Source organism: Heteronotia binoei, chromosome 16 (assembly GCF_032191835.1).
Source record: "Heteronotia binoei isolate CCM8104 ecotype False Entrance Well chromosome 16, APGP_CSIRO_Hbin_v1, whole genome shotgun sequence".
Taxonomy (NCBI): domain Eukaryota; kingdom Metazoa; phylum Chordata; class Lepidosauria; order Squamata; family Gekkonidae; genus Heteronotia; species Heteronotia binoei.
Window position 1 is genome coordinate 59,206,522 of NC_083238.1, and position 27,091 is coordinate 59,233,612.

General features: G+C 49.6%; 1 protein-coding gene across 1 annotated transcript in view; it reads right to left on the bottom strand.

The window, feature by feature from the left end:
• Positions 1-27,091, bottom strand: part of HECW2 (HECT, C2 and WW domain containing E3 ubiquitin protein ligase 2) — a 300,474-nt gene that overhangs the window by 62,890 nt on the left and 210,493 nt on the right. Inside the window, exons 14-16 of the mRNA XM_060256888.1 lie at positions 26,510-26,695; positions 11,555-11,689; positions 6,557-6,659 (exon numbers count right to left, since the gene is read on the bottom strand). Coding sequence (XP_060112871.1) covers positions 6,557-6,659; positions 11,555-11,689; positions 26,510-26,695 — 424 coding nt within the window. The remainder of the gene's footprint in view (positions 1-6,556; positions 6,660-11,554; positions 11,690-26,509; positions 26,696-27,091) is intronic.

The window sequence follows — 27,091 nt, forward strand, 5'->3', positions numbered from 1 at the left end:
CCTACAACTCCCATCAGCCCCAGCCATTGGCCATGCTGGCTGGGGCTGATGGGAGTTGTAGGCAAAAAAAAAAACATCCGGAGAGCTACCGTTGGCCACCCCTGAAATAATAAATTAAGATAAAATAAGATGCCATCATGGCAGGAAAGGAGGCCAACCAGATGGATATAAGGATGTCCGCTGCCTCAACCAAAGGCCCGGCGGAACAGCTCCGTCTTACGGGCCCTACAAAACGGCATCCAATCAGGTAGGGCCTGGATCTCCACAGGAAGCTGATCCCACCAGGACGGGGTCAAGGCTAAAAAGCTTAGAGGGAACACTGTTTGAGATCTGCCTTCAATAAACATCATGGTCACCACCCAGTAGGTGCCTGCATATCCCCAGCAGAAAATACCAAAAGCAGTGGTATTTGGGGGGGCAAGGACCACAATTTACCACCAGGTCCATGTCACGAGCCCCGTGGCGCAGAGTGTTAGAGCTGCACTACTGCAGCCTGAACTCTCTGCTCACGACCTGAGTTCGATCCCAGCGGAAACTGGTTCAGGTAACCGGCTCAAGGTTGACTCAGCCTTCCATCCTTCCGAGGTCGGTCAAGTGAGTCCCCAGCTTGCTGGGGGGGAAGTGTAGATGACTGGGGAAGGCAATGGCAAACCACCCCCTAAAAAGTCTGCCGTGAAAACGTTGTGAAAGCAACGTCACCCCAGAGTCGGAAACGACTGGTGCTTGCACAGGGGACCTTTCCTTTCCATGTCACTGCTTGGTAGAATTGCCAGCTCCAGGCTGGGAAATACATGGAGGGTGGAGTCTGAAGAGGGTGGGATTTAAGGAGGGGAGGGGCTTCGCTGGGGTACCCTGCCACAGAGTCCACTTTCCAAAGCAGCCATTTTCTCCAGGGGAACTGATCTCTGCCACCTGGAGATCAGTTGTAAGCCCTGGCAATCTCCAGCCAACATCTGGAGGTTGGAAACCCAACTGTTTGGCGATGGCAACCATCGACCTTCTCCCTCAGTTAGAGCACAAAGGATTTTATTCGAAATTCACTTTGTCGTCATAGGCACAATTTTTTTTTAAGAAAAGCATTCGAACAAAGCAGGAGTCAAGTCACACCTTAAAAAGCATTCGCTGGAGGTTCATAATTTAGTTCTTTCCCCCCAAATCACAACTCAATTCAAGGCAGTGATCCCACTCACAGTTTTTCCCCTGGCAGTCAACTCCGCAGAGCGCTTGCTTTGGAGAACAGGGATTTCTCTTTTTTTAGCAGGAACTTGTTTGCAAGTTAGGAACCTGTAAGTCTGAGGAACTAAGTGAAATAATAAAGGTCAAGGTGGTCCCCTGGGCAAGCACCAGTCGTTTCCGACTCTGGGGTGACGTTGCTTTCACATTTTCACAGCAGACTTTTTACAGGGTGGTTTGCCATTGCCTTCCTCAGTCATCTACGCTTTCCCCCCAGCAAGCTGGGGACTCATCTGACCGACCTCGGAAGGATGGAAGGCTGAGTCGACCTCGAGCCGGCTACCTGAAAACCCAGCTTCCGCCGGGGATCGAACTCAGGTCGTGAGCAGAGGGCTCCGACTGCAGTATGGCAGCTTTACCACGCTGTGCCACGGGGCTCTTATTGTGAAATAATAAGATGCTCAGTGCTAGAGCATCTGCTTGGTAAGCAGAAGGTCCCAGGTTCAATCCCCGGCATCTCCAACTAAAAAGTAGGCATGAAAAACCTCAGCTTGAGACCCTGGAGAGCCGCTGCCAGTCTGAGAAGACAAGACTGACTCTGATGGACCGAGGGTCCGATTCAGTATAAGGGAGCTTCATATGTTCATATGATGCATCTATTTATTACAAAGTGCCAGGGCTTTTTTTTGTAGCAGGAACTCCCTTGCACATTAGGCCGCACATCCTTGATATAGCCAGTCTTCCAGTAAGCCCTGTAAGAAGAGCCCTGTGAGCTCTTGGAGGATTGGCTACATCAGGGGGGGGGGGGTGTAGCTTAATACGCAAAAGAGTTCCTGCTACAAAAAAAGCCTTCCTTTTGAGTAAACCTGCATAGGACTGCGCTGTAAAACGTTTTGTACCCAATTCCACGGGCCAATATTAAACAAAGTGGCCCTCCTGAAAGTACCATTCTGTCTGAGAAAGTGTTACTCGTACTTGCACATGAACGCTCATATAAGAACATAAGAGAAGCCATGTTGGATCAGGACAGTGACTCAACCAGTCCAACACTCTGTGTCACACAGTGGCCAAAAAAAACAGGCGCCATCAGAAGGTCCACCAGTGGGGCTAGAAGCCCTCCCACTGTGCCCCACCCCCCAAGCACCAAGAATACAGAGCGTCGTTGCCCCAGACAGTGATGCCCGAGACACTGCCCCAGAGAGTTCCAATGATAAGCTGTGGCTAATAGCCACTGATGGACCTCTGCTCCAGATGTTTATCCAATCCCCTCTAGAAGCTGGCTATGCTTGTTGCCGCCACCACCTCCTGTGGCAGTGAATTCCACATGTTCATCACCCTTTGGGTGAAGAAGGACTTCCTTTTATCCGTTCTAACCCGACTGCTCAGCAATTTCATGGAATGCCCACGAGTTCTTGTATTGTGAGCAAGGGAGAAAAGGACTTCTTTCTCTGTCCCAGGCATATCCTGAATAAAATTTTGTTGGTGCCCCTGGACTCCAACTTTCTCCTTAAAGTATGTATAGTTAGACTCAGCTTTGGAGAAAGGGACGATCAGCAAAGCTGAAATCAGCCGCAGCTGTCAAAGAGAGCTGGTGCAGCTGAGCAAACACCCCACCGCTCCAGCAGCTTAATTAGCCATGGATGTCATTCCCCCCACAGGGTGACAGCTGCGAAGCCCCATGAATTCCCTTCTGTTCTTAGGCAGCCGTGAATCACCGCTGGTAAGAGCCAATGGCTTTCTTCACGTGTCGGGAAGCGGCGAACGAACAAGCTGGTTTCCCAAGGCAACCAATGGAAAGGCAAAAGGGATACTGGGATCTATTGCATCGCCTGGGGCACAAAACCTCATTCTAAAGCTACTGAACGCTTCTGACATTTGTTTGTCATCACAGATGTCTGCATGGTGATGGGTGTGGGAGGGCTGGGGGGTTTCACTCAGCTGGACCTTTCCACCTGTTAAGCTGGTGGTGGCAGGAAGGGCTGTCAAGTCTTGGTTGATCTTGTAGAGCAGGGGGTCCTCAACCCCTGGGCCACGCACCGGTACTGGGCCTGTTTGAAACAGGCCGCGCAGCCTCGCCCCCCTGCCCCCCTCCTCCCGTTTTCACCATTTTAAGGCCGAGGAAGGGGCCGTGAAAGACCTCCCAGGCCGACCCTCCCCCCTCCAATCAGCAGATTGGCCGAGAAAACTACCACAGCTATGGTGGTTTCCCTGGCCAATCAGCTCATCGGCAGGGGGGGGGGAGGTGGGGGTGCGTTCCCCGGCCTTAAAATGGTGAAAACTGGAGGAGGTGCCACAGGGGGCAGGGGGGTGAGGCTGCGCGGCCTGTTTCAGACAGGCCCAGTACCGGTGCCTGGCCCAGGGGTTGAGGACACAGAGTGTTGGACTGAATGGGCCATTGGCCTGATCCAACATGGCTTCTCTTATGTCTGGGGCAGTGATGGTCTGTATTCTTGGTCCTGGCCCCACTGGTGGACCTCCTGGTGGCACCTGGGTTTTGGCCACTGTGTGACACAGAGTGTTGGACTGGATGGGCCATTGGCTTGACCCAACATGGCTTCTCTTATGTCTGGGGCAGTGATGGTCTATATTCTTGGTGCTTGGGGGGCAAGATTGGGAGGGCTTCTGAAGTTCCGACCACTGACCTGATCCAACATGAAAATCAGTTGTAATCTCAGATCTCCAGCCGCCGCCTGGTGATGCTAGCCAAGTCCCAATTCTCACCTCGGGGACTAGTTTGCTTGTGGCAAGAAGATCTGTTGTTTTGGAACTTGTGTGGCAGCCAGGAAATGGGGCTTCAGAGCACCAAAGTGAAACAAATAAATATAAGGCTTTCCATCCCAATCATGATTTTACTGCGTTACCGGGTTTAACAGTTCTCAGGGAACGGGGAATTGCTTTTACATGCAATTAATTCTCTGGAAGCAGTTGCAGGCTAATTCTTCTCCAGCTACCAATAACAGGGCACTCATGTTGCAGCAAAAACAAATGGACATCTACTGGCACCTGAAAGCCTAACAAACTTTTATGATAGCATCAACTTTTGTGGATTAGGATCAGATGCACGGGGCTTTTATCCTGTTATCCTTCTTTTGTCTTTCATCAACATGGACTTCTATTTGACCCGCACTGTAAAGATAGAAGCCCTTCCCAGCAACAAAGAAGCTTGGTAAAATAACCAAGGTGGTAGCATACAGGCTGAAAACTTCCATGATGGAAAAGGATCAGAAACTAAAAATAACAACAGTGTGATGTGGTGGCTAAAAAAGGCAAATGCAATTTTGGGCTGTATCAACAGAAGTATAGTGTCCAGATCATGTGAAGTGATGATATCACTTTACTCTGCTCTGGTAAGACCTCACCTGGAGTCTTGTGTTCAGTTTTGGGCACCATATTTTAAGGATATAGACAAGCTGGAACGGGTCCAGAGGAGGGCGACGAAGATGGTGAGGGGTCTGGAGACCAAGTCCTATGAGGAAAGGTTGAAGGAGCTGGGGATGTTTAGCATGGAGAGGAGGCAGCTGAGATGTGATATGATCACCATCTTCAAGTACTTGAAGGGCTATCATCTAGAGGATGGTGTGAAATTGTTTTTTGTGGCCCCAGAAGGTAGGACCAGAACCAATGGGTTGAAATTAAATCAAAAGTTTCTGGCTCAACATTAAGAAGAACTTCCTGACCATTAGAGCAGTTCCTCAGTGGAACAGGCTTCCTCCTTGGGAGGTGGCGGGCTCTCCTTCCTTGGAGGTTTTTAAACAGAGGCTAGATGGCCATCTGATAGCAATGAAGATCCTGTGAATTTAGGGGGAGGGGTTTGTGAGTTTCCTGCATTCTGCAGGGGGTTGGACTAGATGACCCTGGGGGTCCCTTCCAACTCTATGATTCTATGAACCAGTTATAATCTTAGACGGCAACTAGCATGACAAGGGGGATGCTCTTCAGAGCTGTTTTCAAAGGCTTTGCTTCATTTAGACATCTGTGTTGGCCAGATCCATTTTCTGGGGATTTCCAAGTTGTGACAGAGGCACAAATCTAAGGAACGGCCTACAGATGCCATTGAATGAGGTTCAGGGGATATAATGTTTGCTCTAACAGAGATCACTGGACTTCTTCAGGCTCCAGGTGAATTTGAATGGTTTATTAATAGCCAATGACCATTAACAACTATTTACATATAGAAGCCCTCCCACTGTGCCCCGCCCCTGCAAGCACCAAGAATACAGAGCATCACTTGCCCCAGACAGAGAGTTCCAATGATAAGCTGTGGTTAATAGCCACAGAATGAAATTAGAGCCCAGTGGCACTTTGAAGGCTCACAAAATTTTATTCAAGGAATGAGCATTCCTGTGAACGCATCCGAGGAAGTGTCTGTGCACCCGAAAGCTCATAACTTTGAACTGAATAAAACTTTGTTGGTCTTAAAGAGCCAGTTTGGTGTAGTGGTTAAGTGCATGGATTCTTATCAGGGAGAACCAGGTGTGATTCCCCACTCCTCCACTTGCACCTGCTGGAATGGCCTTAGGTCAACCATAGCTCTTGCAGGAGTTGTCTAGAAAGAGCCAGTTTGGTGTAGTGGTTAAGTGCATGGATTCTTATCTGGAAGAACCAGGTGTGATTCCCCACTCCTCCACTTGCACCTGCTGGAATGGCCTTGGGTCATCCATGGCTCTCGCAGGAGTTGTCATTGAAAGAGCTAATTTGGTGTAGTGGTTAAGTGCACAGACTCTTATCTGGGAGAGCCAGGTTTGATTCCCCACTCCTCCACTTGCACCTGCTGGAATGGCCTTGGGTCAGCCATTGTTCTGGCAGGAGGTGTCCTTGAAAGAGCCAGTTTGGTGTAGTGGTTAAGTGTACAGACTCTTATCTGGGAGAACCGGGTTTGATTCCCCACTCCTCCACTTGCACCTGCTGGGATGGCCTTGGGTCAACCATAGCTCTGGCAGGAGTTGTCCTTGAAAGAGCCAATTTGGTATAGTGGTTAAGTGCATGGACTCTTATCTGGGAGAACCGGGTTTGATTCCCCACTCCTCCACTTGCACCCGCTAGAATGGCCTTGGGTGAGCCATAGCTTTCGTAGGAGTTGTCCTTGAAAGGGCAGCTTCTGTGAGTGCTCTCTCAGCCCCACCTACCTCACAGGGTATCTGTTGGGCGGGGGTAGGGGGAAGGGAAGGTAGAGGGAGATTATGACCGCTCTAAGACTCAGAGTACAGGGCAGGGTATAAATCCAATAGCTTCTTAAAGCCTTTAGCTTTCACACGGTGTTTTTCCAGGATGAGAACTTGCCGGAGCAATGCCGCCATGCCTAAAAGAGCACTACAGCCCAAGTAGCGGCATGCAAAACAGAGCGCGAGCCCTCCTCTGCGGAGAGTCCAGCGAGCAGACGTACCCACAGGAACCATGTCCTGGTACTGAGCCCTGTTGACTGTATTGAACGTACTGGATGGCCGTGGCAGAACTGGGGGTCCCGAATGACGAGCGTCTTCTCCAACCTGAAAACACAAACAAGGATGATTCCCAGGAGTAAAACATCACATGGTGAGAAGTTCTTCCTGATACAAATCAATTCATTCTTTGGAAGAGAAGATACGTCCAAAAATGCTTTTCTGAATGAGCCAGGAAGACAATACCAAGCTAGTGTGATCTGTAGACAGTAGGCTGTAGATAGCCAAGTCCGACTCAAGAAATATCTGGGGACTTTGGGGGTGGGGCCAGGGGACTTTAGGGGCGGAGCCGGGAGCAAGGGTGTGACAAGCACCATCTCACTCCAAAGGGCGTTCTGGCCATCGTATTTAAAAGGACCGCACACCTTTGAAATGCTTTCCCCTCCATTGGGAATAATGAAGGATAAGGGCACCTTCTTTGGGGGCTCTTTGAAACTTGGGGGGTGTTTTGAGGAGATGCACCAGATGCTAAGCTGAAAATCTGGTGCCTCTATGTGAAAAACACAGTCCTTTAGAGCCCCAGATACCCACAGATCAATTCTCCATTATACTCGATAAGAATTGGTCTCCATAGGATATGATGAAGTACGGAGCAGACATTTCCCTCCCTGCCTCTCCCCCCGCTTTTTGATGACCCTGAAGCAGGAGGAAGGCCTCCAAACCAGGGGATCCCCAGCCCCCACCTGGGGATTGGCAACCATATATTAGCTCCAGGCCACCACCTCTCCAGTTTCAGCAATAATGTGCCTTCTAATCCTACCCATTTCCCCTGGGGATCCCCTAGAATCTCCAGGCTACAGAGATCAGCTCCCCTGGAGAACATGGATGCTTTTGAGGGTGGAGTCACCTCACCCCACGGCAGTCCCTGTCCTCCCCACCTGTAAAACCCCAGGAGTTCCCCAACCAGAAGGTGTCACCCCTACCCCACTCCATCCCCGAACGATGGCCAGGGGGTGCATGGCAACCCTTATCCCTCTCCTCAAGTGCTTCCACAGAATACATTCTGTCAATATTGAGAACAGCCAACACTGGGGAGGGACGGTGGCTCGGTGGTAGAGCATCTGCCTGGCAAGCAGAAGGTCTCAGGTTCAATCCCCGGCATCTCCAACTAAAAAGAGTCCAGGCAAGTAGGCATGAAAAACCTCAGCTGGAGACCCTGGAGAGCTGCTGCCAGTCTGAATAGAAAATACTGACTTTAGGGAGGGGCGGTGGCTCGGTGGTAGAGCATCTGTTTGGCAAGCAGAAGGTCTCAGGTTCAATCCCCGGCATCTCCAACTAAAAAGGGTCCAGGCAAGTAGGCATGAAAAACCTCAGCTGGAGACCCTGGAGAGCTGCTGCCAGTCTGAATAGAAAATACTGACTTTAGGGAGGGGCGGTGGCTTGGTGGTAGAGCATCTGCTTGGCAAGCAGAAGGTCCCAGGTTCAATCCCCGGCATCTCCAACTAAAAAGGGTCCAGGCAAATAGGCGTGAAAAACCTCAGCTGGAGACCCTGGAGAGCCACTGCAAGTCTGAGTAGAAAATACTGACTTTAGGGAGGGGCAGTGGCTCAGTGGTAGAGCATCTGCTTGGTAAGCAGAAGGTTCCAGGTTCAGTCCCCGGCATCTCCAACTAAAAGGGGTCCAGGCAAGTAGGTGTGAAAAACCTCAGCTTGAGGCCCTGGAGAGCTGCTGCCAGTCTGAATAGACAATACTGACTTTGATGGACCCAGGAGGGTCTGATTCAGTAGAAGGCAGCTTCATATGTTCATATAAGTTTAGGGAGGGACGGTGGTAAGCAGAAGGTCCCAGGTTCAATCCCCGGCATCTCCAACTAAAAAGGGTCCAGGCAAGTAGGCATGAAAAACCTCAGCTGGAGACCCTGGAGAGCCGCTGCCAGTCTGAGTAGGCAAGACTGACTTTGATGCACTGAGGGTCTGATTCAGTAGAAGGCAGCTTCAAATGTTCATATGTTCTACCAGGGTTTGGACCAATCATGATCCGAGGCAAACAGCCGTGGCAGCACTGGAGGTCTTAATGAAGCATAAATCAGCACAAATATTCATTTCTATTACTCTTAAGACTAATCTGGGAAACCAAAAAGCACCACTTATGACATCAATTTCCCTGTTACAACCAAGTACATTCTGTTTTGTCAGAGCAACTTTACTTCTGCAATTTCCTGGCTCCACGGTGTCTCTGAGGCATGAAGTTCAGTTTTTTTTTTGCATGTCACCGTTTTACGGTTGTTTTATTCTGACCCCGTCCACCACCAAAACCAAGAGGTTACATTCCCAAAGATTTCCTTCTTTCTGATAAACCAAGTATTTTCAAACAAACCTGCTTTGGGACTTGCCAAACATCCATAAAGGAAGCCAACTACAGAGAGGCAGCCAAAGTCAGTTTTTCCCTGGCCTCATTTTGGGCAGGAGCTCACAGATTTTATTCTGCTCTTTCTTACCCTCCTCCCCCCATAAAGTCCTTGCTTCTGGGCTCCACTGTTCAAACCCCCGGTGAGGATTTTGCTGAACTCTTAAGATTTGACAAACTTTCTAATATTTCCCCCACAAAAAAAGGGGAAATAACCAAAATATATAAAATAGACGGATGGAAATCTTCATTGCGCCACTGTGGCCACAGAGGAGAAAGCAATTTAGAAAGTATGATGGGAGTAAGGTTTTATGATGACAATTATGATTCAAGAAGCATTTTAAGGCAGATGCTGAGCTGATATAGTACACCTTCCAGTGATGTGCTGGCATATGCAAAGGAGTTTTGCTAATGAGCTCCAGCACCTCTTTTTCCATGAAATGACCCCTGGTTTTTCCCATTTTTCAATGCAGGAAAATTCTCTTTACTGGAAAAAAGAACGAATCTCTCTTCCGGAATTTATGCAAAGAAAGGGAACCACGAATATTGTTATTTCCTTGCTTTGCTTTCCCCACCATAAGAAAAAAAAATGGCCTTTGGGCTTTTATCCAGGCACGGTGAAATCAATGGGACTAAATAAACTCGTTTACAACACTGGGGCCAGTCCAATTTTTTAAAAAAGAACTGACTTTCAGCTTAAAACCCGATGCCTCACAAGTAGGTTTTAAGTTATTAATAGGTAACCATTGTTTTGAATTGGATATTGTATGTCAGCATTTTACTCCTCTCTAAAATACGGTGCATTTTTTTCTCTCTTAAGCAACTGACTCCAGCTTTTAAGGAAAACAAAAACCTAAAAAAGCCTTAGGGCACACACCAATCTGTTTACTGCACAGGAAGCTTCTGGTCCCACAGAAATGTTTAGAACCAATCGGTATAGAAATATATGCCTGTTTAAGAGCTACTTATCCCAAAAAGACTATCCAAAAAGAATCAGGATGCAGGAGTGCACATATGAACATATGAAGAACATATGAAGCTGCCTTATACTGAATCAGACCCCTGGTCCATCAAAGTCAGTATTGCCTTCTCAGACTGGCAGCAGCTCTCCAGGGTCTCAAGCTGAGGATTTTCACACCTATTTGCCTGGACCCTTTTTTTGGAGATGCCAGGGATTGAACCTGGGACCTTCTGCTTCCCAAGCAGATGCTCTACCACTGAGCCACCATTCCTCCCCGCTCTGATATTGCCAGCATTTTGCTTGTGATGCTCTTTCTTTCTCTGCTCCACTTGCTCTTTTATGTGGCATGCAAACCCATCAGCTGCCTGAGATCGAAGGAAACAACCCTCTCAAAAGGCTTGGTGTGAAAGGCAGGCCGTTTGAGCTAATCTGGGCATAGCGAGCAAACCTGCATCCAAGGGCCCTCCAGTGGTAAAAGTGGGAAGCAGCCAGGAAATGACAAAAAATGAAATTGCCCTTGTCAAGTTCAGGGGACTTGTGTACATCTGACCGGTTCTGGATTCTGCTGAAACTGATGAAATGATAACGGTTTGGACGCGATGGTGCTTCAGTCCATCTTCAGTCCAGCCTCCAGGTGGGGCCTGGAGATGTCCCACCTTTACCACTGGTCTCCAGCTGGCAGAGATCAGCTCCCCTGGAGAAAACGGCTGCTTTGGAGGGTGGACTTAAGGGCACTGGAGGTTGGCAACCCTGTCATTAAAGGTGGGGCCTGGGTCTGGAAAGGTCAAAGGCCTCTGCTTTCTAGGGTAGCCCAAGCCCTTCAGGTGGCACTCCGATGAACAACATTTTGTTCCACAGACTAACAAGCACTTCAGATGCCACGGCCTGGGCTAGGTTAACTGTGCAAGGAAAACCACCTTCTGAGCCCAAGACCAATAAAACAAATCATCTATTTCTTGAGACTCGGTGTTCTCTAGTGGATAGGTCAGGGTGGCCAAACTGCGGCTCAGGAGCCACACATGGCTCTTTCACACATATTGTGTGGCTCTGAAAGCCCCCGCTGGCTTGGAGAAAGCATTTAAAGCTGCTCTCTTTCCACCTCTCCCTCCCTCCCCATCTATTTTCCTTCCTTCCTTCCTTCCTTCCTTCCTTCCTTCCTTCCTTCCTTCCTTCCTTCCTTCCTTCCTTCCTTCCTTCCTTCCTTCCTTCCTTCCTTCCTTCCCTCCCTCCCTCCCTCTAACATCAGACGTTTATTCTATGTGGCTCTTAGGTTAAGCAACTTTGGCTATCCCCGGGATAGAATATTGGAGTTTTGCTGGAGAGGCCTAGATTCAGTCCCTTGTTCACTCTCGACGCTCAGTGGCTGATGAAGAAGCCAATCTTTCACCCTCAACTAAAAACGCAATACGTTATTCCACGCGGTCAATAGGGAAACACCCCCCGTATCACGCCCTTTTTGTGCCTTATCAAGCTCTGTATTAGCGTTTCAAAGCGTCAGGCGTGTTCTTCAGTCTGAAGACGCAACAGCAAAAACACTTAAACTAAGAGCAGAATAACGTCTCCTGTGGAAGGAAAATGGATGATCTGGCAGGCCTGACTGGCTGAAATACATGTCAGGCGGCCAGGGCTGGCTTACCTCGCCGGCACTGTGGCTGCGCTGCCGCGTCAAATGCTGCCGGTGGACCAACGCGCTCGTGGGCCTGCTGCTCTGTAGAGGAAGCCGTGGGTCGATGAAGGTGGTAGTGCGGGCATTGTGGTCGACGAAGAAAGCCTGGTGCAGCAAGGAAGACGAGAGAGAAAAGAAAGCACGGCGTTATTTGCTAGTCCACACCGGGGCTTGTGGCTACTGCTAACTTGCACGTCCTTCCTGCTAGGCCTCAGGTGGTTGGAGGACCGGGAAGCCTGAGTTCTAATGATGTCAAAGCCTTGAACTGTGAAATGCCAACACAGAGCTCTAATCTCTCGTGTTTCTTTTTTCCTCTTCTTCATAACGCGAGGAGAAAAGGCGGGAGAAAAAGAAACATGAGAGATTGGTCCATTCTAACTTGTTCATCTAAGAACATCAGAAGAGCCCTTCTGGGTCAGACCAGTAGTCCATCTAGTCCAGCCTCCTGTCTCCCACAGGGGCCAGCCAGTTCCTCTGGAGGGCCAACAACAGGGCAGAGAGGCTGAGGCCTTCCCCTGATTAAAACATCAGATGAGCCCTGCTAGATCAGACCAGCGAAGGGTCCATCTAGTCCAGCCTCCCGTCTCACACAGTGGCCAACCAACTCCTCTGGACAGCCAACAACAGGGCATAGAGCTGAGGCCTTCATAAGAACACTGGAAGAGGGTCCATCTAGTCCAGCCTCCTGTCTCACACAGGGGCCAGCCAGCTCCTCTGGAGGGCCAACAACAGGGCAGAGAGGCTGAGGCCTTCTATGATGTTGCCACCTGGCTCTGGGATTCAGAGGATTAGTGCCTCTGAATGTGGAAGTTCCCCTCAGTCATCATGGCTAGGAGCCATTGATAGGCTTCTTCTCCATGAATCTGTCTCTAAGAATATAAGAAGAGCCCTGCTGGATCAGACAAGTGAGAGTCCATCTAGTCCAGCCTCCTGTCTCACAAAGTGGCCAACCAGTTCCTCTGGAGGGCCAACAACAGGGCACAGAGGCTGAGGCCTTCATGATAACATCAGAAGAGCCCTGCTGGATCAGACCAGTGGTCCATCTAGTCCAACATTCTGTCTCACACAGAGGCCAGCCATTTCCTCTGGAGGGCCAACAACAGGGCACAGAAGCTGAGGCCTTCCTAAGAACATCAGAAGAGCCCTGCTGGATCAGATTGTTGGTCCACCTAGCCCAGCCTCCTGTCTCACACAGTGGCCAGTCAGTTCCTCTGGAGGGCCAACAACAGGGCAGAGAGGCCGAGGCCTTCCACTGAGAAGAACATCAGAAGAGCCCTGCTGGATCAGACCAGTGAGGGTCCATCTAGTCCAGCCTCCTGTCTCACACAGAGGCCAGCCAGTTCCTCTGGAGGGCCAACAACAGGGCAGAGAGGCTGAGGCCTTCCCCTGATATTGCCTCCTGCCTCTGACACTCAGAAGATTAGTGCCTCCGAATGTGGAGGTTCCCCTCTCCGTGGCTAGGAGGCATTGAGAGACTTATCCTCCACAAATTTATCTGATCTCTTTTTAAAGCTGTTTGTTCCTGTGGCTAAAGAAAGTTTGAGTCCAGTGGCACCTTTAAGAACCACAAAGCTTTACTCTGGGTATAAGCTTTTGTGTGCATGCCTGCTTCTACAGACTACAAGTGCCACTGGACTCCGGCTTTGTTCTGAGAGCCAGTCTGGTGTAGTGGTGAAGTGCGTGGACTCTTATCTGGGAGAACCGGGTTAGATTCCCCCCTCCTCCACTTGCACCTGCTGGAATGGCCTTGGGTCAGCCATAGCTCTGGCAGAGGTTGTCCTTGAAAGGGCGGCTGCTGGGAGAGCCCGCTCAGCCCCACCCACCTCACAGGGTGTCTATTGTAAGGGAGGAAGATAAATGAGATTGTGAGCCGCTCTGAGTCTCCGATTCAGGGAGAAGGGCGGGGTATAAATCTGCAATTCTTCTTCTGCTGCTGCTGCTTCATACTGACACACCTACCCATCTGAATCTATGTTCCCACTGCCATCACTACAGCCTCTAGCAGCAAATTCCACAGAGTTTGGAAGCTAAGCAAGATCAGCTACAGTTTGTAATTGGATAGGAAGGCCAGGGTTGCTAAGCAGAGGCAGGCAATGGCAAACCACCTCTGAGCATCTCTTGCCTTGAAAATGCCTGGGGTCCCAGCGACTCAGTTGTGACTTGACAGCACACAGTTATTAATTAAGGCAAGACTCATGAGCATGGCTGTTTTACACTTTCATAGAATCACAGAGCTGGAAGAGACCTCCAGGGTCATTTAGTCCAACGCCCTGCACAATGGAGGAAATCCACAAATACCTTCCTTTAAATTCACAGGATCCTCATTGCTGTCAGATGGCCATCTAGCCTCTGTTTAAAAACCTCCAAGGAAGGAGAGCCCACCACCTCCTAAGGAAGTCATGTACTTCAAGTACTTGAAGGGCTGTCATATAGAGGATGGCGTGGAATTGTTTTCTATGGTCCCGGAAGGTAGGACCAGAACCAATGGGTTGAAATGAAATCAGAAGAGTTTCCAGCTCATCATTAGGAAGAACTTCCTGACCATTAGAGTGGTTTCTCAGTGGAACAGACTTCCTCCTCGGGAGGTGGTGGGCTCTCCTTCCTTGGAGGTTTTTGAACAGAGGCTAGATGGCCATCTGACAGCAATGAGGATCCTGTGAATTTAGGGGGAGGTGTTTGTGAGTTTAGAGTGGTTCTCGCAATACAAGAACTTGTGGGCATTCAGTGAAATTGCTGAGCAGTCGGGTTAGAATGGATAAAAGGAAGTCCTTCTTCACCCAAAGGGTGATTAACATGTGGAATTCACTGCCACAGGAGGTGGTGGCGACTACAAGCATAGCCAGCTTCAAGAGAGGTTTGGATAAACATCTGGAATAGAGGTCCATCAGTGGCTGTTAGCCACAGCTTATTGTTGGAACTGTCTGGCGCAGTGATGCTCTGTATTCTTGGTGCTTGGAAGGGACAACAGTGGGAGGACTTCTAGTGTTCTGGCCCCACTGGTGGACCCTGATGGCACCTGGGTTTTTTTGGCTACTGTGTGACACAGAGTGTTGGACTGGATGGGCCATTGGCCTGATCTAACATGGCTTCTCTTATGTCTGGGGCAGTGATGCTCTGTCTTCTTGGTGCTTGGGGGGGGGGGGCACAGTGGGAGGGCTTCTAGTGTCCTGGCCCCATTGGTGGACCTGCTGATGGCACCTGGGTTTTTGGGCCACTGTGTGACACAAAGTGTTGGACTGGATGGGCCATTGGCCTGATCCAACATGGCTTCTCTTATGTTCTTATGTGACACAGAGGGTTGGAATGGATGAGCCATTGGCCTGATCAAACATGGCTTCTCTTATGTTCTTCTGTGACACAGAGTGTTGGAATGGATGAGCCATTGGCCTGATCAAACATGGCTTCTCTTATGTTCTTCTGTGACACAGAGTGTTGGACTGGATGGGCCATTGGCCTGATCCAACATGGCTTCTCTTATGTTCTTCTGTGACACAGAGTGTTGGAATGGATGAGCCATTGGCCTGATCAAACATGGCTTCTCTTATGTTCTTCTGTGACACAGAGTGTTGGACTGGATGGGCCATTGGCCTGATCAAACATGGCTTCTCTTATGTTCTTCTGTGACACAGAGTGTTGGACTGGATGGGCCATTGGCCTGATCCAACATGGCTTCTCTTATGTTCTCATGTGACACAGAGTGTTGGACTGGATGGGCCACTGGCCTGATCCAACATGGCTTCTCATATGTTCTTATGTGACACAGAGTGTTGGACTGGAGGGGCCACTGGCCTGATCCAACATGGCTTCTCTTATGTTCTTATGTGACACAGAGTGTTGGACTGGAGGGGCCACTGGCCTGATCCATCATGGCTTCGATGTTCTTATGTGACACAGAGTGTTGGACTGGATGGGCCACTGGCCTGATCCAACATGGCTTCTCTTATGTTCTTCTGTGACACAGAGTGTTGGACTGGAGGGGCCACTGGCCTGATCCATCATGGCTTCTCTGATGTTCTTATGTGACACAGAGTGTTGGACTGGATGGGCCACTGGCCTGATCCAACATGGCTTCTCTTATGTTCTTCTGTGACACAGAGTGCTGGAGTGGAGGGGCCACTGGCCTGATCCATCATGGCTTCTCTTATGTTCTTATGTGACACAGAGTGTTGGACTGGATGGGCCATTGGCCTGATCCAACATGGCTTCGCTTATGTTCTTCTGTGACACAGAGTGTTGGACTGGATGGGCCATTGGCCTGATCCAACATGGCTTCTCTTATGTTCTTCTGTGACACAGAGTGTTGGACTGGATGGGCCACTGACCTGATCCAACATGGCTTCTCTTATGTTCTTCTGTGACACAGAGTGTTGGACTGGAGGGGCCACTGGCCTGATCCATCATGGCTTCTCTTATGTTCTTATGTGACACAGAGTGTTGGACTGGATGGGCCATTGGCCTGATCAAACATGGCTTCTCTTATGTTCTTATGTGACACAGAGTGTTGGACTGGATGGGCCATTGGCCTGATCCAACAGGGCTTCTCTTCTGTTCTTATGTGACACAGAGTGTTGGACTGGAGGGGCCATTGGCCTGATCCAACAGGGCTTCTCTTATGTTCTTCCGTTCTGATCTACATGTAGCCCAGAACCCAAGAGAGAGGTGTGGAGGGTGGTAGGCACTCTGTGTGAGTGAAGGGGGGGGTCACAAAAGCTCCTCCCCTGCAGCCACAAATGTTGTTAGTGTTCAAGGTGCTGCTGGACTCTGGCTCTTTTCTGCTGCTCCAGAGAGACTAACACGGCTGCCCATCTCGATCTCTGGCTGTACAGTTTCATCTCTATCTGGATCGGATGCTATTTTAAAAAATGAAAACCTACTCAAAGGGTTTGTTTCTTGCTTACTGTATAATTACAACCACAGATGGGCGAGCGCACATGTGAAACGTCCGATTAAAATTCCACGGCACAATGTGATTATGGGTTGAAGCACGCAAGGGTGTACTCTTTGAGCAGGGCTATTCTAGGTAGGCTGACCGAAAGATGATGAAGAAGAAGATCATTGAGGGAAGTCAAAGGATACGCTGCCAAAAGGCAAACGCTTCATGAAGAGCAGTGCTGTGACCCAGTTACCTAAGCCAGAAAAACCTCAGTCAGGAAAGGATTCTCTGTCTCTGATGTGGCCGGATCTCAGAAACCCGTTTGCTTGGGAGTTTGCCATGTTTTTAATTCTAGTGGAACTCACTTCCAGGTTAGGCATGCCTAGAACTGTAGCCTTTAAACGTATGTGATAGAGGTTCCTAAAGCAGATGCACTTTTAAGAAGGTATAGAAGTATGTCACGAACATGTGGCTTTATATTTATGGAAACGGTTTTCTGGCTTACAAGCAAGTATTTATCACAAACGGTGCCAGTAACTTTACAGAAGAGCCCTATAGTTGAAATAGTCATACCCCTGTTTCCGATGAATCTTACAGTCTAAAACAGGTGCCGGGGGGCGGGGGGGAGTGCAGCTAAGAGAAGAAGAAGAAGTACAGATTTATACCTCGCCCTTCTCTCTGAATCAGAGACTCAGAGCGGCTTACGATCTCCTATATCTTCTTCCGCCACAACAGACACCCTGTGAGGTGGGTGGGGCTGAGAGAGCTCTTCCAGAAGCTGCCCTTTCAAGGACAGAGTCTCAGAGTGGCTCACAATCTCCTTTCCCTTCCTCCCCCACAACAGACACCCTGTGAGGTAGATGAAGATATTGGATTTATACCCTGCCCTTCTCCTGAATCAGAGCGGCTTACAATCTCCTATATCTTCTCCCCCCACAACAGACACCCTGTGAGGTGGGTGGGGCTGAGAGGGCTCTCACAGCAGCTGCCCTTTCAAGGACAACCTGTGCCAGAACTATGGCTGACCCAAGGCCATTCCAGCAGGTGCAAGTGGAGGAATGGGGAATCAAACCCAGTTCTCCCAGATAAGAGTCCACGCACTTAACCACTACACCAAACTGGCTCTCAAACTGGCACTACACCAAGTGTGGAAGGAAAGGCAAGAATAGGAAGGAATATGGCCAGTGCAATTATAGATATTTAAAACCTGATTACAGTGGAGAATGAGGATTACAAGAATGTGGCAAAGATCACATAGATGAGGATGGATTTGAAGAAAGAGAAAAGTAGCACATATGCGTTCAGAAAGAGGGTTCCCATGCTGAACAGGCAGCCAAGATCCTAAAATTTTGCCTATATATGACCAGCTCAGGGGTGTCAAACATGTGGCCCAGGGGCCAAATCAGGCCCCTGGAGGGCTCCTATCAGCCCCCCCTCCCGAGCAACTGGCTGTCATCTGCTTCCTTCTCCCTCTCTCTTGCTTCCTTCTGCATCTCAGCTTGCTTTGCAAAGCCTCTACTTTCTCCATTGGCTGAGGCTCCTCCCCCTCCTTGTCCCTTTGGGAGGGAGGGGAAGAGCCAGAGCTTCCTTTGCTCAGTTCTCTGGATCTCATGGGAGAAATACAAAGAAAGCGCCTTTAAAACCAACAAGGGCTAATGTTTTAAGTTAAAAAAAATCTTTCTGGCCCAACATAGCCTGGCCTGGAAAGGTCTCATTTACGTCAGATCTGGCCTTCATAGCAAATAAGTTCGACACCCCTGGTCTAGCTGGTGCATCTTGTCATACGGGGTGAGGAAAGCTGCGGTGCTGAAATTCCCATTGTTCTATGTAGCTATTTAAAAGTTTTAAAGGAAGACCTGTCCTCAAGCAAACCGATCGCGTGACGCAACCACGTACGTTAAAGGCTGATACATAATTCCGACCCACTAGAGAGGTGAACCTGGCATTTTTATTTTTATTCTCCTCAACGGGGACCCAAGTTGGCTAGCATCAGCCTCCTCTCCTTCACTTCACCCTCACAGCGACCCTGTGAGGTAGGCTAGGAGGAGAGAGTGTGACTGGCTCGTCACCTTCTCAATTCAACATGTCCATGAACAGAGCTAGGAAGCGTAGTGCCCTTCGTCTCCACACATGGCCAGTGCGTGGGAGTAGGCCAAGCAGGTGGCTGGGGGCACCGCCAGGCATCCCCTCTCCTCACGCACAGCGTGTGTGTTCCCCAACGGGGAGCAGGCTCCATGGAACGTAGACACTGCTCGGCCAGTTTCGCATTCCCCAGGTTTGTTACAGATTCGGGAAACTGGCAGTTGTCTGCTGCCACTCCTCCTTCCTACTCTCCTTTCACAGAGCCACGGGGTGGGAGCCATAGCTCAGTGGCAGAGCATCTTTCTCGCACGTACAAGGTCTTGTCCCTGGCACCTCCAGCTAAAAGGATCAACTAGGATTCTCGCAGTTTTTATTGCTTAATCTCACGATTTAAAAAAATAAAATAAAAATTTAAAATAAAAAAAACGGCAGTGAAGACCTCAAATGACGTTCCCGACAAATTACGGCTTTCCAATATTTTCCTCATTTATCCTCCTGTCTTTAGACCTTTTTTCCAGCAACGTGCCACCTTTGAGACCAACGAAGTTCAATTCTGGGTATAAGCTTTCATGCATGCTTCTTCACACAAAAGCGTATGCCCAGAATTAAACTTTGTTAGTCTTAAAGGTGCCACTGGACTCAAATGTTGTGGCCAAAGCCAGGGGTGGCCATACTGTGGCTCTTTCAAACATGCTGTGTGGCTCTGGAAGCCTTCACCGCCCCATCGGTCAGCTTGCAGAAGGCATTTGTTTCGTTAATTCACTTATCCAAGCCAAGCCAGTGCATTTAAATTAAAGTTGCTTTCTTTTCTATTCCCATCAAATTGCCTTCCGTTCTTCCTTCCTTGCAGCTCTCAAACATCTGACGTCCGTGTCTTGAGGCTCTCAAACATCTGACATTTATTCTATGTGGCTCTTACATTAAGCACGTTTGGCCACCCCTGCTTCAGGCCAACACAGCTATACACCTGAATAAACCACAGGAGCCGCTCCAGAGGTTTTTGTCAAAGAGCTACTGAGATTTCTGTCCATTAAATGTTTCTCCTGCTTCCACTTTTATTAATTAAAGCTTGTACCGCTGGCCGCCCGTGACACTCCGGAATCAGTGCTTAATATCTTCAGGCCCTGCTTTTCATTTTACAGCTAGAGTGTTGTTTTTTTTAGAATGTGTACTGCTAATAAATATTTTTTTTAAAAAAATCATGAGCAACTAACTGGTTTTCTTTACAAGCGAAAAGCAACATTTTGCCAGCCAGGAGAATGAGCTGATGGTTAGCTACCGGTTCAGGAAATGGGTGACCACAGAACAAGTTAGGCAGTAAACAAAGGAAGAAGAAAATCTACATGCCGTACTTCTAAGTAAAGATATACTCTAAGCCAGGGGTGTCAAACGTGCAGCCCAGGGGCCGAATCAGGCCCTTGGAGGGCTCCTATCAGGCCCGCGAGCAACTGGCCGTCATTTGCTTTCTTCTCCCTCTCTCTTGCTTCGTTCTGCATCACAGCTTGCTTTGCAAGGCTTGCTCTGTTGCACAGTCCCTACAGAGCAAAGCCTCTATTTCTCCACTGGCTGAGGCTCCTCCCTTGGGGAGGAAGTGGGGAGGGAGAGCTTGTTTTGCCAGGCAGCAGAGCTACTGTCAACCTCTCTTCCTCCTGGCCCCCCAGAGAATAGGCTTCCCAGTCCCCACGTCCCAGAGGGGGATCCCCCAGTTTTACAGACTTCCCCCCTGCCCCAGCCAGCTGGCCGGTGGCGGAAGCCCCGTCCCCACAGCCACCCTGCAGCTCTAGAACTTGTGCATTCATTTAACCAGATGCACAAGCCTTCTGGAGTTTGCTGGCCTATAGCTCTCTCTGTTGACAAAATGAGCCTACATCCGGGTGCTCATAGACTTTTCTTGTAATATGGGAATGTTAGAATTGGACCTCTGTTACAATATGAAGTATTAAAATATATGAAAGTTTTTAAATGGTTTTAGTAAACTTTGTTAGTCAACCTATCATAGCAGTTGCTTAACTTTCATTGGTGACCTCCAGGTGGTAGCTGGAGGTCTCCTAGAAATACAACTGGTTGGCAGACAACAGATATCAGTTCCCCTGGGGAGAACGGTTGCTGCGGAAGGCAGGCTGCCTGGCCTTATGCCCTGCTGAGCTCCCTCTGTGCTCCAAAGTCCACCATCTTCAGGCTTCACCCCCAAATTTCAAGGTATTTCTCAATCCAGAGCTGGTAAATCGACCTGGAGGCAACAGCTGCTCTCTATTCTCCACAGCAATAGAAAAAGAAAACAAAAGGAGGAGGAGGAGAAGGAAGAAGAAAAGGAGGGGGGGGGGAGACAAAACTGGATTTACCTCCCACCCTCCACTCTGAATCTCAGAATGGCTCACAATCTCCCTTACCTTCCTCCCCAACAACAGAGACCCTGTGAAGTGGGTGGGGCTGAGAGAGCTCTACCAGAAGCTGCCCTTTCAAGGACAGAGTCTCAAAGCAGCCTATAATCTCCTTTCCCTTCCTCCCCCACAACAGACACCCTGTGAGGTGGGTGGGGCTGAGAGAGCTCTCCCAGAAGCTGCCCTTTCAAAGACAGAGTCTCAGAGCGGCCTATAATCTCCTTTCCCTTCCTCCCCCACAACAGACACCCTGTGAGGTGGGTGGGGCTGAGAGAGCTCTCCCAGAAGCTGCCCTTTCAAGGACAGAGTCTCAGAGCGCCCTATAATCTCCTTTCCCTTCCTCCCCCACAACAGACACCCTGTGAGGTGGGTGGGGCTGAGAGAGCACTCCCAGAAGCTGCGCTTTTAAGGACAGAGTCTCAAAGCAGCCTATAATCTCCTTTCCCTTCCTCCCCCACAACAGACACCCTGTGAGGTGGGTGGGGCTGAGAGAGCTCTCCCAGAAGCTGCCCTAGAATCATAGAATCATAGAGTTGGAAGTGACCTCCAGGGTCATCTAGTCCAACCCCCTGCACAATGCAGGAAACTCACAAACACCTCCCCCTAAATTCACAGGATCTTCATTGCTGTCCAATAGCCACCTAGCCTCTGTTTCAAAACCTCCAAGGAAGGAGAGCCCACCACATCCCAAGGAAGCCTGTTCCACTGAGGAACTGCTCTAACGGTCAGGAAGTTCTTCCTAATGTTGAGCTGGAAGCTCTTTTGATTTAATTTCCACCCATTGGTTCTGGTCCTACTTTCCGAGGCCACAGAAAACAATTCCACACCATCCTCTATATGACAGCCCTTCAAGCACTTGAAGATGGTGATCCTATCACCTCTCAGCCGCCTCCTCTCCAGGCTAAACAAGGACAACTCTCCCTTTCAAGGACAACTCCATGAGAGCTAACACCCAAGGTCATTGCAGCAGCTGCAAGTGGAGGAGTGGGGAATCAAACCCACTTCTCCCAGATACGAGTCTGCACACTTAACCCACTACACTAAACTGATGTCCCTCTCCTCCCAAGGTCCTACCCCCAAATCTCCCCCCCCCCAAAATCCCAACCTGGGGTTGGCAACAATCCCTTTTAGCCACGTTGGGGAACCTCTGCTCTGTTTCTTTGGGAGAAAGGGCACGCGGTGAGCCCCGTTCATTTTTGTCACCAAACCAATTAATTTGAACCCAGTAATCCAATTAAGTTCGAACGCTCTGGGCTCACGCATCAGCCGCTTAATGTCTGTTTTATCTAACATTGCCTGCCGCACTTGGAAGAGAGCCCCGGCCCCCCGGAGGCTGAAAATTTAATTGGCTGAGCCTTAATCAAGCATACAAATGGAAAAGATAAATTTAGAGCAACGTCGTCCTGCAGGGAAACACACGCTTCCATACGAGTGCTTCTGCCTATGGACTTTTCAAAAAATGATTCTTACACTGCCGTTTAGGAAAGCACACAGCGCTCATTGATGCAATGAACTTAAGCAAACAGGAGAGATGCTCGAGGATTGCACTAATTGAATGCAATTGCGTCTCGTTCAGCACGGACGCTCAGGGACCGGCCGGCAGCAGTCTACTGGATAAAAAAAACCAGAACAGAAGAAGAAAGACAACTGTGGATTTATACCCTGCCCTTCTCTTTGAATCGCCACCCCTGTGGGTGCAGAGTGGTAAAGCTGCAGTACTGCAGTCCTAAGCTCTGCTCACAAACTGAGTTCAATCCCGGCGGAAGCTGGGTTCAGGTAGCTGGCTCAGGTTGACTCAGCCTTCCATCCTTCCGAGTTTGGTAAAATGAGTCCCCAGCTTGCTGGGAGCAAAGTTAGATGAATGGGGAAGGCAATGACAAACCACCCCATAAAAAGTCTGCCACGAAATCATCGTGATGCGACGTCACCCCAGAGTCAGAAACCACTCATGCTTGTGCAGGGGACTGCCTTTACTTTTGCAGGTTTACTCAAAAGAAGGGCTTTTTTTGTAGCAGAAACTCTTTTGCATATTAGGCTTACAATCTCCTTTACCTTCTTCCCCCACAACGGACACCCTGTGAGGTGGGTGGGGTTGGGAGGGCTCTCCCAGAAGGACAGTTCTGCAATAGCTCTGGCTGACCCAAGGCCATTCCAGCAGCTGCAAGAGGAGGAGTGGGGAATCAAACCTGGTTCTCCCAGATAAGAGTCCATGCACTTAACCACTACGCTACACCAAACTAGCTGGGGGCTTCAAAGCCCTGGGCTAATCTGGACAGCGGCACCGTGGCTGGAAACCAAACTGAAACGAGGCTAATTTTATCAAATTCAGCAAGCCTCATTTTACGTAAACTCCCACCATTGGCAACTAGGCAAGGGTGTAGCCAGGCCATTTGAGGTGGGCTGGGCACGATAACTGGGCATTTTGGTTTGGACAAGCTTTACAGCTTCTCCAGATGTTTAACGTATCTGTTCAAACAGGATTTCTTGCTTAAAGAGGCCCACAAATGTTGCAAAACCAAATCTCTCTCACATACAAAAAGGCTCCCTTGTGCAATCTGCTGCAACGGCAAATGAATGCTTCGTATGGGCACACGGTGACTACTATCTGAGCTCGATATCATCAGTGGGCCATGCTGTTATGCCAGGGTTGCGTGAAGGCGTCCGATTTTCCTGGATGAGGCCTGAACTGCCCAATGCATTAGCAGTGGTAACCATTCGTGTACAGTAAAGCGTATCTTGATTAATCTCTGAAACTGCAACTTAGGTATGTCCCAAATTTGCTTAGTGTAAGAGCCACACAGAATAAACATCAGATGTTTGAGAGCTGGGAGGGAGAGAGGGAGGGAGGCAGGAAGGGAGGAAGGGAGAGAGCGAGGCAGGAAGGGAGGCAGGAAGGGAGGTAGGTAGGAAGGGAGGGAGGTAGGCAGGGAGGGAGGGAGGAAGGGAGGGAGGGAGGGAGGGAGGGAGGGAGGGAAGGAAGGAAGGAAGGAAGGAAGGAAGGAAGGAAGGAAGGAAGGAAGGAAGGAAGGAAGGAAGGAAGGAAGGAAGGAAGGAAGGAAGGAAGGAAGGAAGGCAGGCAGAGAGGGAGGGAGGGAGGGAGGGAGGGAGGCAGGAAAGGAGTGAGGGAGGGAGGCAGAAAAGGAGGGAGGCAGGGAGGGAGGGAGGGAGAGAGGGAGGGAGGAAGGAAGGTAGGCAGGCAGGAAGGGAGGGAGGCAGGCAGGGAAGGAGGCAGGGAGGGAGCCAGGAAGGGAGGGGGGGGAGCAAGGCAGGCAGGAAGGGAAGGAGGGAGGGAGGGAGGGAGGGAGGGAGGGAGGCAGGAACTGCCCCAATTACAGCAAGATGAGAACTGATAATTTTTCCGCCTTGGGAAAGGCTCGTGGAATGCTATGCTGAATTTCAAACTACTATTGACTTGTCATAGGAAATTTGAAAGGATGTTATAGATATTATCATATGTCCCCCCCCCCCAAAAAAAACCCCTCCCATAAATGGTAAGGAAGTACCTGCTACAGTTGCTCTTTCAATGCTGCACAAGCAGTAGAAAAGGTTACTCTGTGGCGCAGAGTGGTAAAGTACTGTGGTCTGAACTCTCTGCTCACGGCCTGAGTTCAATTCCAGCGGAAGCTGGATTCAGGTAGCCGGCTCGAGGTTGACTAGGCTTCCATCCTTCCGCGGTCGGTCAAATGAGTCCCCCGCTTGCTGGGGGGAAAGTGTAGATGACTAGGGAAGGTAAGGGCAAACCACCCCGTAAAAAGTCTGCCGTGATAGCATCGTGATGTGATGTCACCCCAGAGTCGGAAACGACTGGTGCTTGCACAGGGGACCTTTCCTTTTCACAGCATAGCAGTCCTTCTCACACTTCCAGTAGGCAACCTCTGGGCAGCAGGACACCTTTAGATGCCATTTCATTTTTCTTCTGCAACCCTCTAGTGGGAGGTGCAAAATAGCTATTTTGTAATGGGAAGACAACTTTTCAAAGGTGGAAGCCAACCCATTTTTTTTAAAGTATAAGCCAATTCAGTACACATCCGTAGAGACAGAACTCCCACACAGGGAGGGTTGGAAAGTTGGGTTGATAATATCTATAGCATCCTTTCAAATTCAATTCTACTTCACACTCTGGATAAACATATGGAGCAGAGGTCCATCAGTGGCTATCAGTCATAGGGTATACTCTACCTGAGGCAGTGATGCTCTGTCTTCTTGGTGTTTGGGAGGCAACAGTGGGAGAGCTTCTGGTGTTCTGGTTCCACTGGTGGACCTCCTGATGGCAACTGGGTTTTGGCTGCTCTGACACAGAGTGTTAGACTGGATGGGCCACTGACCTGATCCAACATGCCTTCTGCTATGTCTGGGGCAGGAATGCTCTATATTCTTGGTGCTTGGGGGGCACAGTGGGAGGGCTTCTGGACTTATGGACCTGCTGGTGGACTTACTGATGGCCCCTGGGTTTTGACCACTGCATGACACAGACTGTTGGACTGGATGGGCCACCAGCCTGATCCAACATGGCTTCTCTTCTGTTCTTATTTTCATACTTACAGCACGCACACGGAACTGGGCTTTAGGAATTTCTATCCTGCTCCAGGGTTCTGTACATCTAAGTGGCTGAATGTTGTCCTCTGAGGAAAACATGAAATTCTGCCCCGCCAAATCCTGAGCTCCTCTTCAGAGTTTTAAAGTGAACAGAAGCAAATCCCGTTCTGACAACGGACAAGATGCAACCTTCTCTGAGAAGGGAACGGACTAGCGAAAGTATTAACAAGATCGTTGTCATCGCTCCTTTCAAAGCAGCTGTCTCAACAACACAATTTGTTGTTGTTTTTTTTAAAAATCTGGCTGTCAAGTCACAGCCAATTTATGGCGATTCCGTAAAGTTTTCAAGGCAAGAGACATTCAGCGGTGCTTTGTCATTGTCTACCTCTGCATCACAGCCCCAGCATTCCTGGGAAGTCTCCCATCCAAGTAATAACCAGGGCCGACCCGGCTTAGCTTCCAAGATCCAATGAGACTGGGCTAGCCTGGGCCATCCAGGTCAAGGCAAGAAATGCTGCGAGGTGGTTGGCCATTGCCTGCCTCTGCGTAGCAACCCTGGGCTTTGTTACTGGCTTCCCATCCATGTATTAACCCAGACCAACCCTACTTAGCTTCCAAGATCTGAAGAGACTGGGCTAGCCTGATCAACCCAGGTCAGGGCAGAGACACACAACAAAGGTGGTCGGCCATTGCCTGCCTCTGCGTAGCAACCCCGGACTTCCTTGGTGGTCTCCCATCCACGTATTAACCCGGACCAACCCTGCTTAGCTTCCAAGATCTGATGAGATCAGGCTAGCCTGGGCCACCCAGGTCAAGCAGAGACACACAACAAAGGCGGTCGGCCATTGCCTGCCTCTGCGTAGCAACCCCGGACTTCCTTGGTGGTCTCCCATCCACGTATTAACCCAGACCACCTGCTTAGCTTCCAAGATCTGATGAGATCAGGCTAGCCTGGTCTATCCAGCTCAGGGCAATACAAATGCTATTTAGATGACTCTTTAGATGACGGTCATTTCACATTCGTCATTCGGGTAATTCGTTTAGCTTCGTTACCTTCCCCTGATGATCGTGCTTCATTTCCCAGCCTCTTGGCAATTCCAGCTGCTTGTTGGCAAACATGTTCAGAAAGCCCACCAAATCTCGGTTGTGTTGATAGCGTTCAAAGTGATGAGTATCCCGTCGGACTTTGGTGATCATGTGCTTCAGACACGTATTGTTTGTAAACATGCGGTAGGCACTCTGGGCACAGAGAGAAAGAACAGATAAATATCATTATTATCAGAATTTTTTAAATAAGAACATGATGATATTGGATTTATATCCCGCCCTAGACTCTGAATCTCAGAGCCGTCACAATCTCCTTTACCTTCCTTCCCCCGCAACAGACACCCTGTGTGGTGGGTGGGGCTGAGAGAGCTCTCACAGAAGCTACCCTTTCAAAGACAGCTCTGTGAGAGCTATGGCTGACCCAAGGCCATTCCAGCAGCTGCAAGTGAAGGAGTGGGGAATCAAACCTGGTTCTCCCAGATAAGAGTCCGCGCACTTAACCACTACACCAAACTGGCTCTTTCAAGGACAACTCCTGCTAGAGCTATGGCTGACCGAAGGCCATTCCAGCAGGTGCAAGTGGAGGAG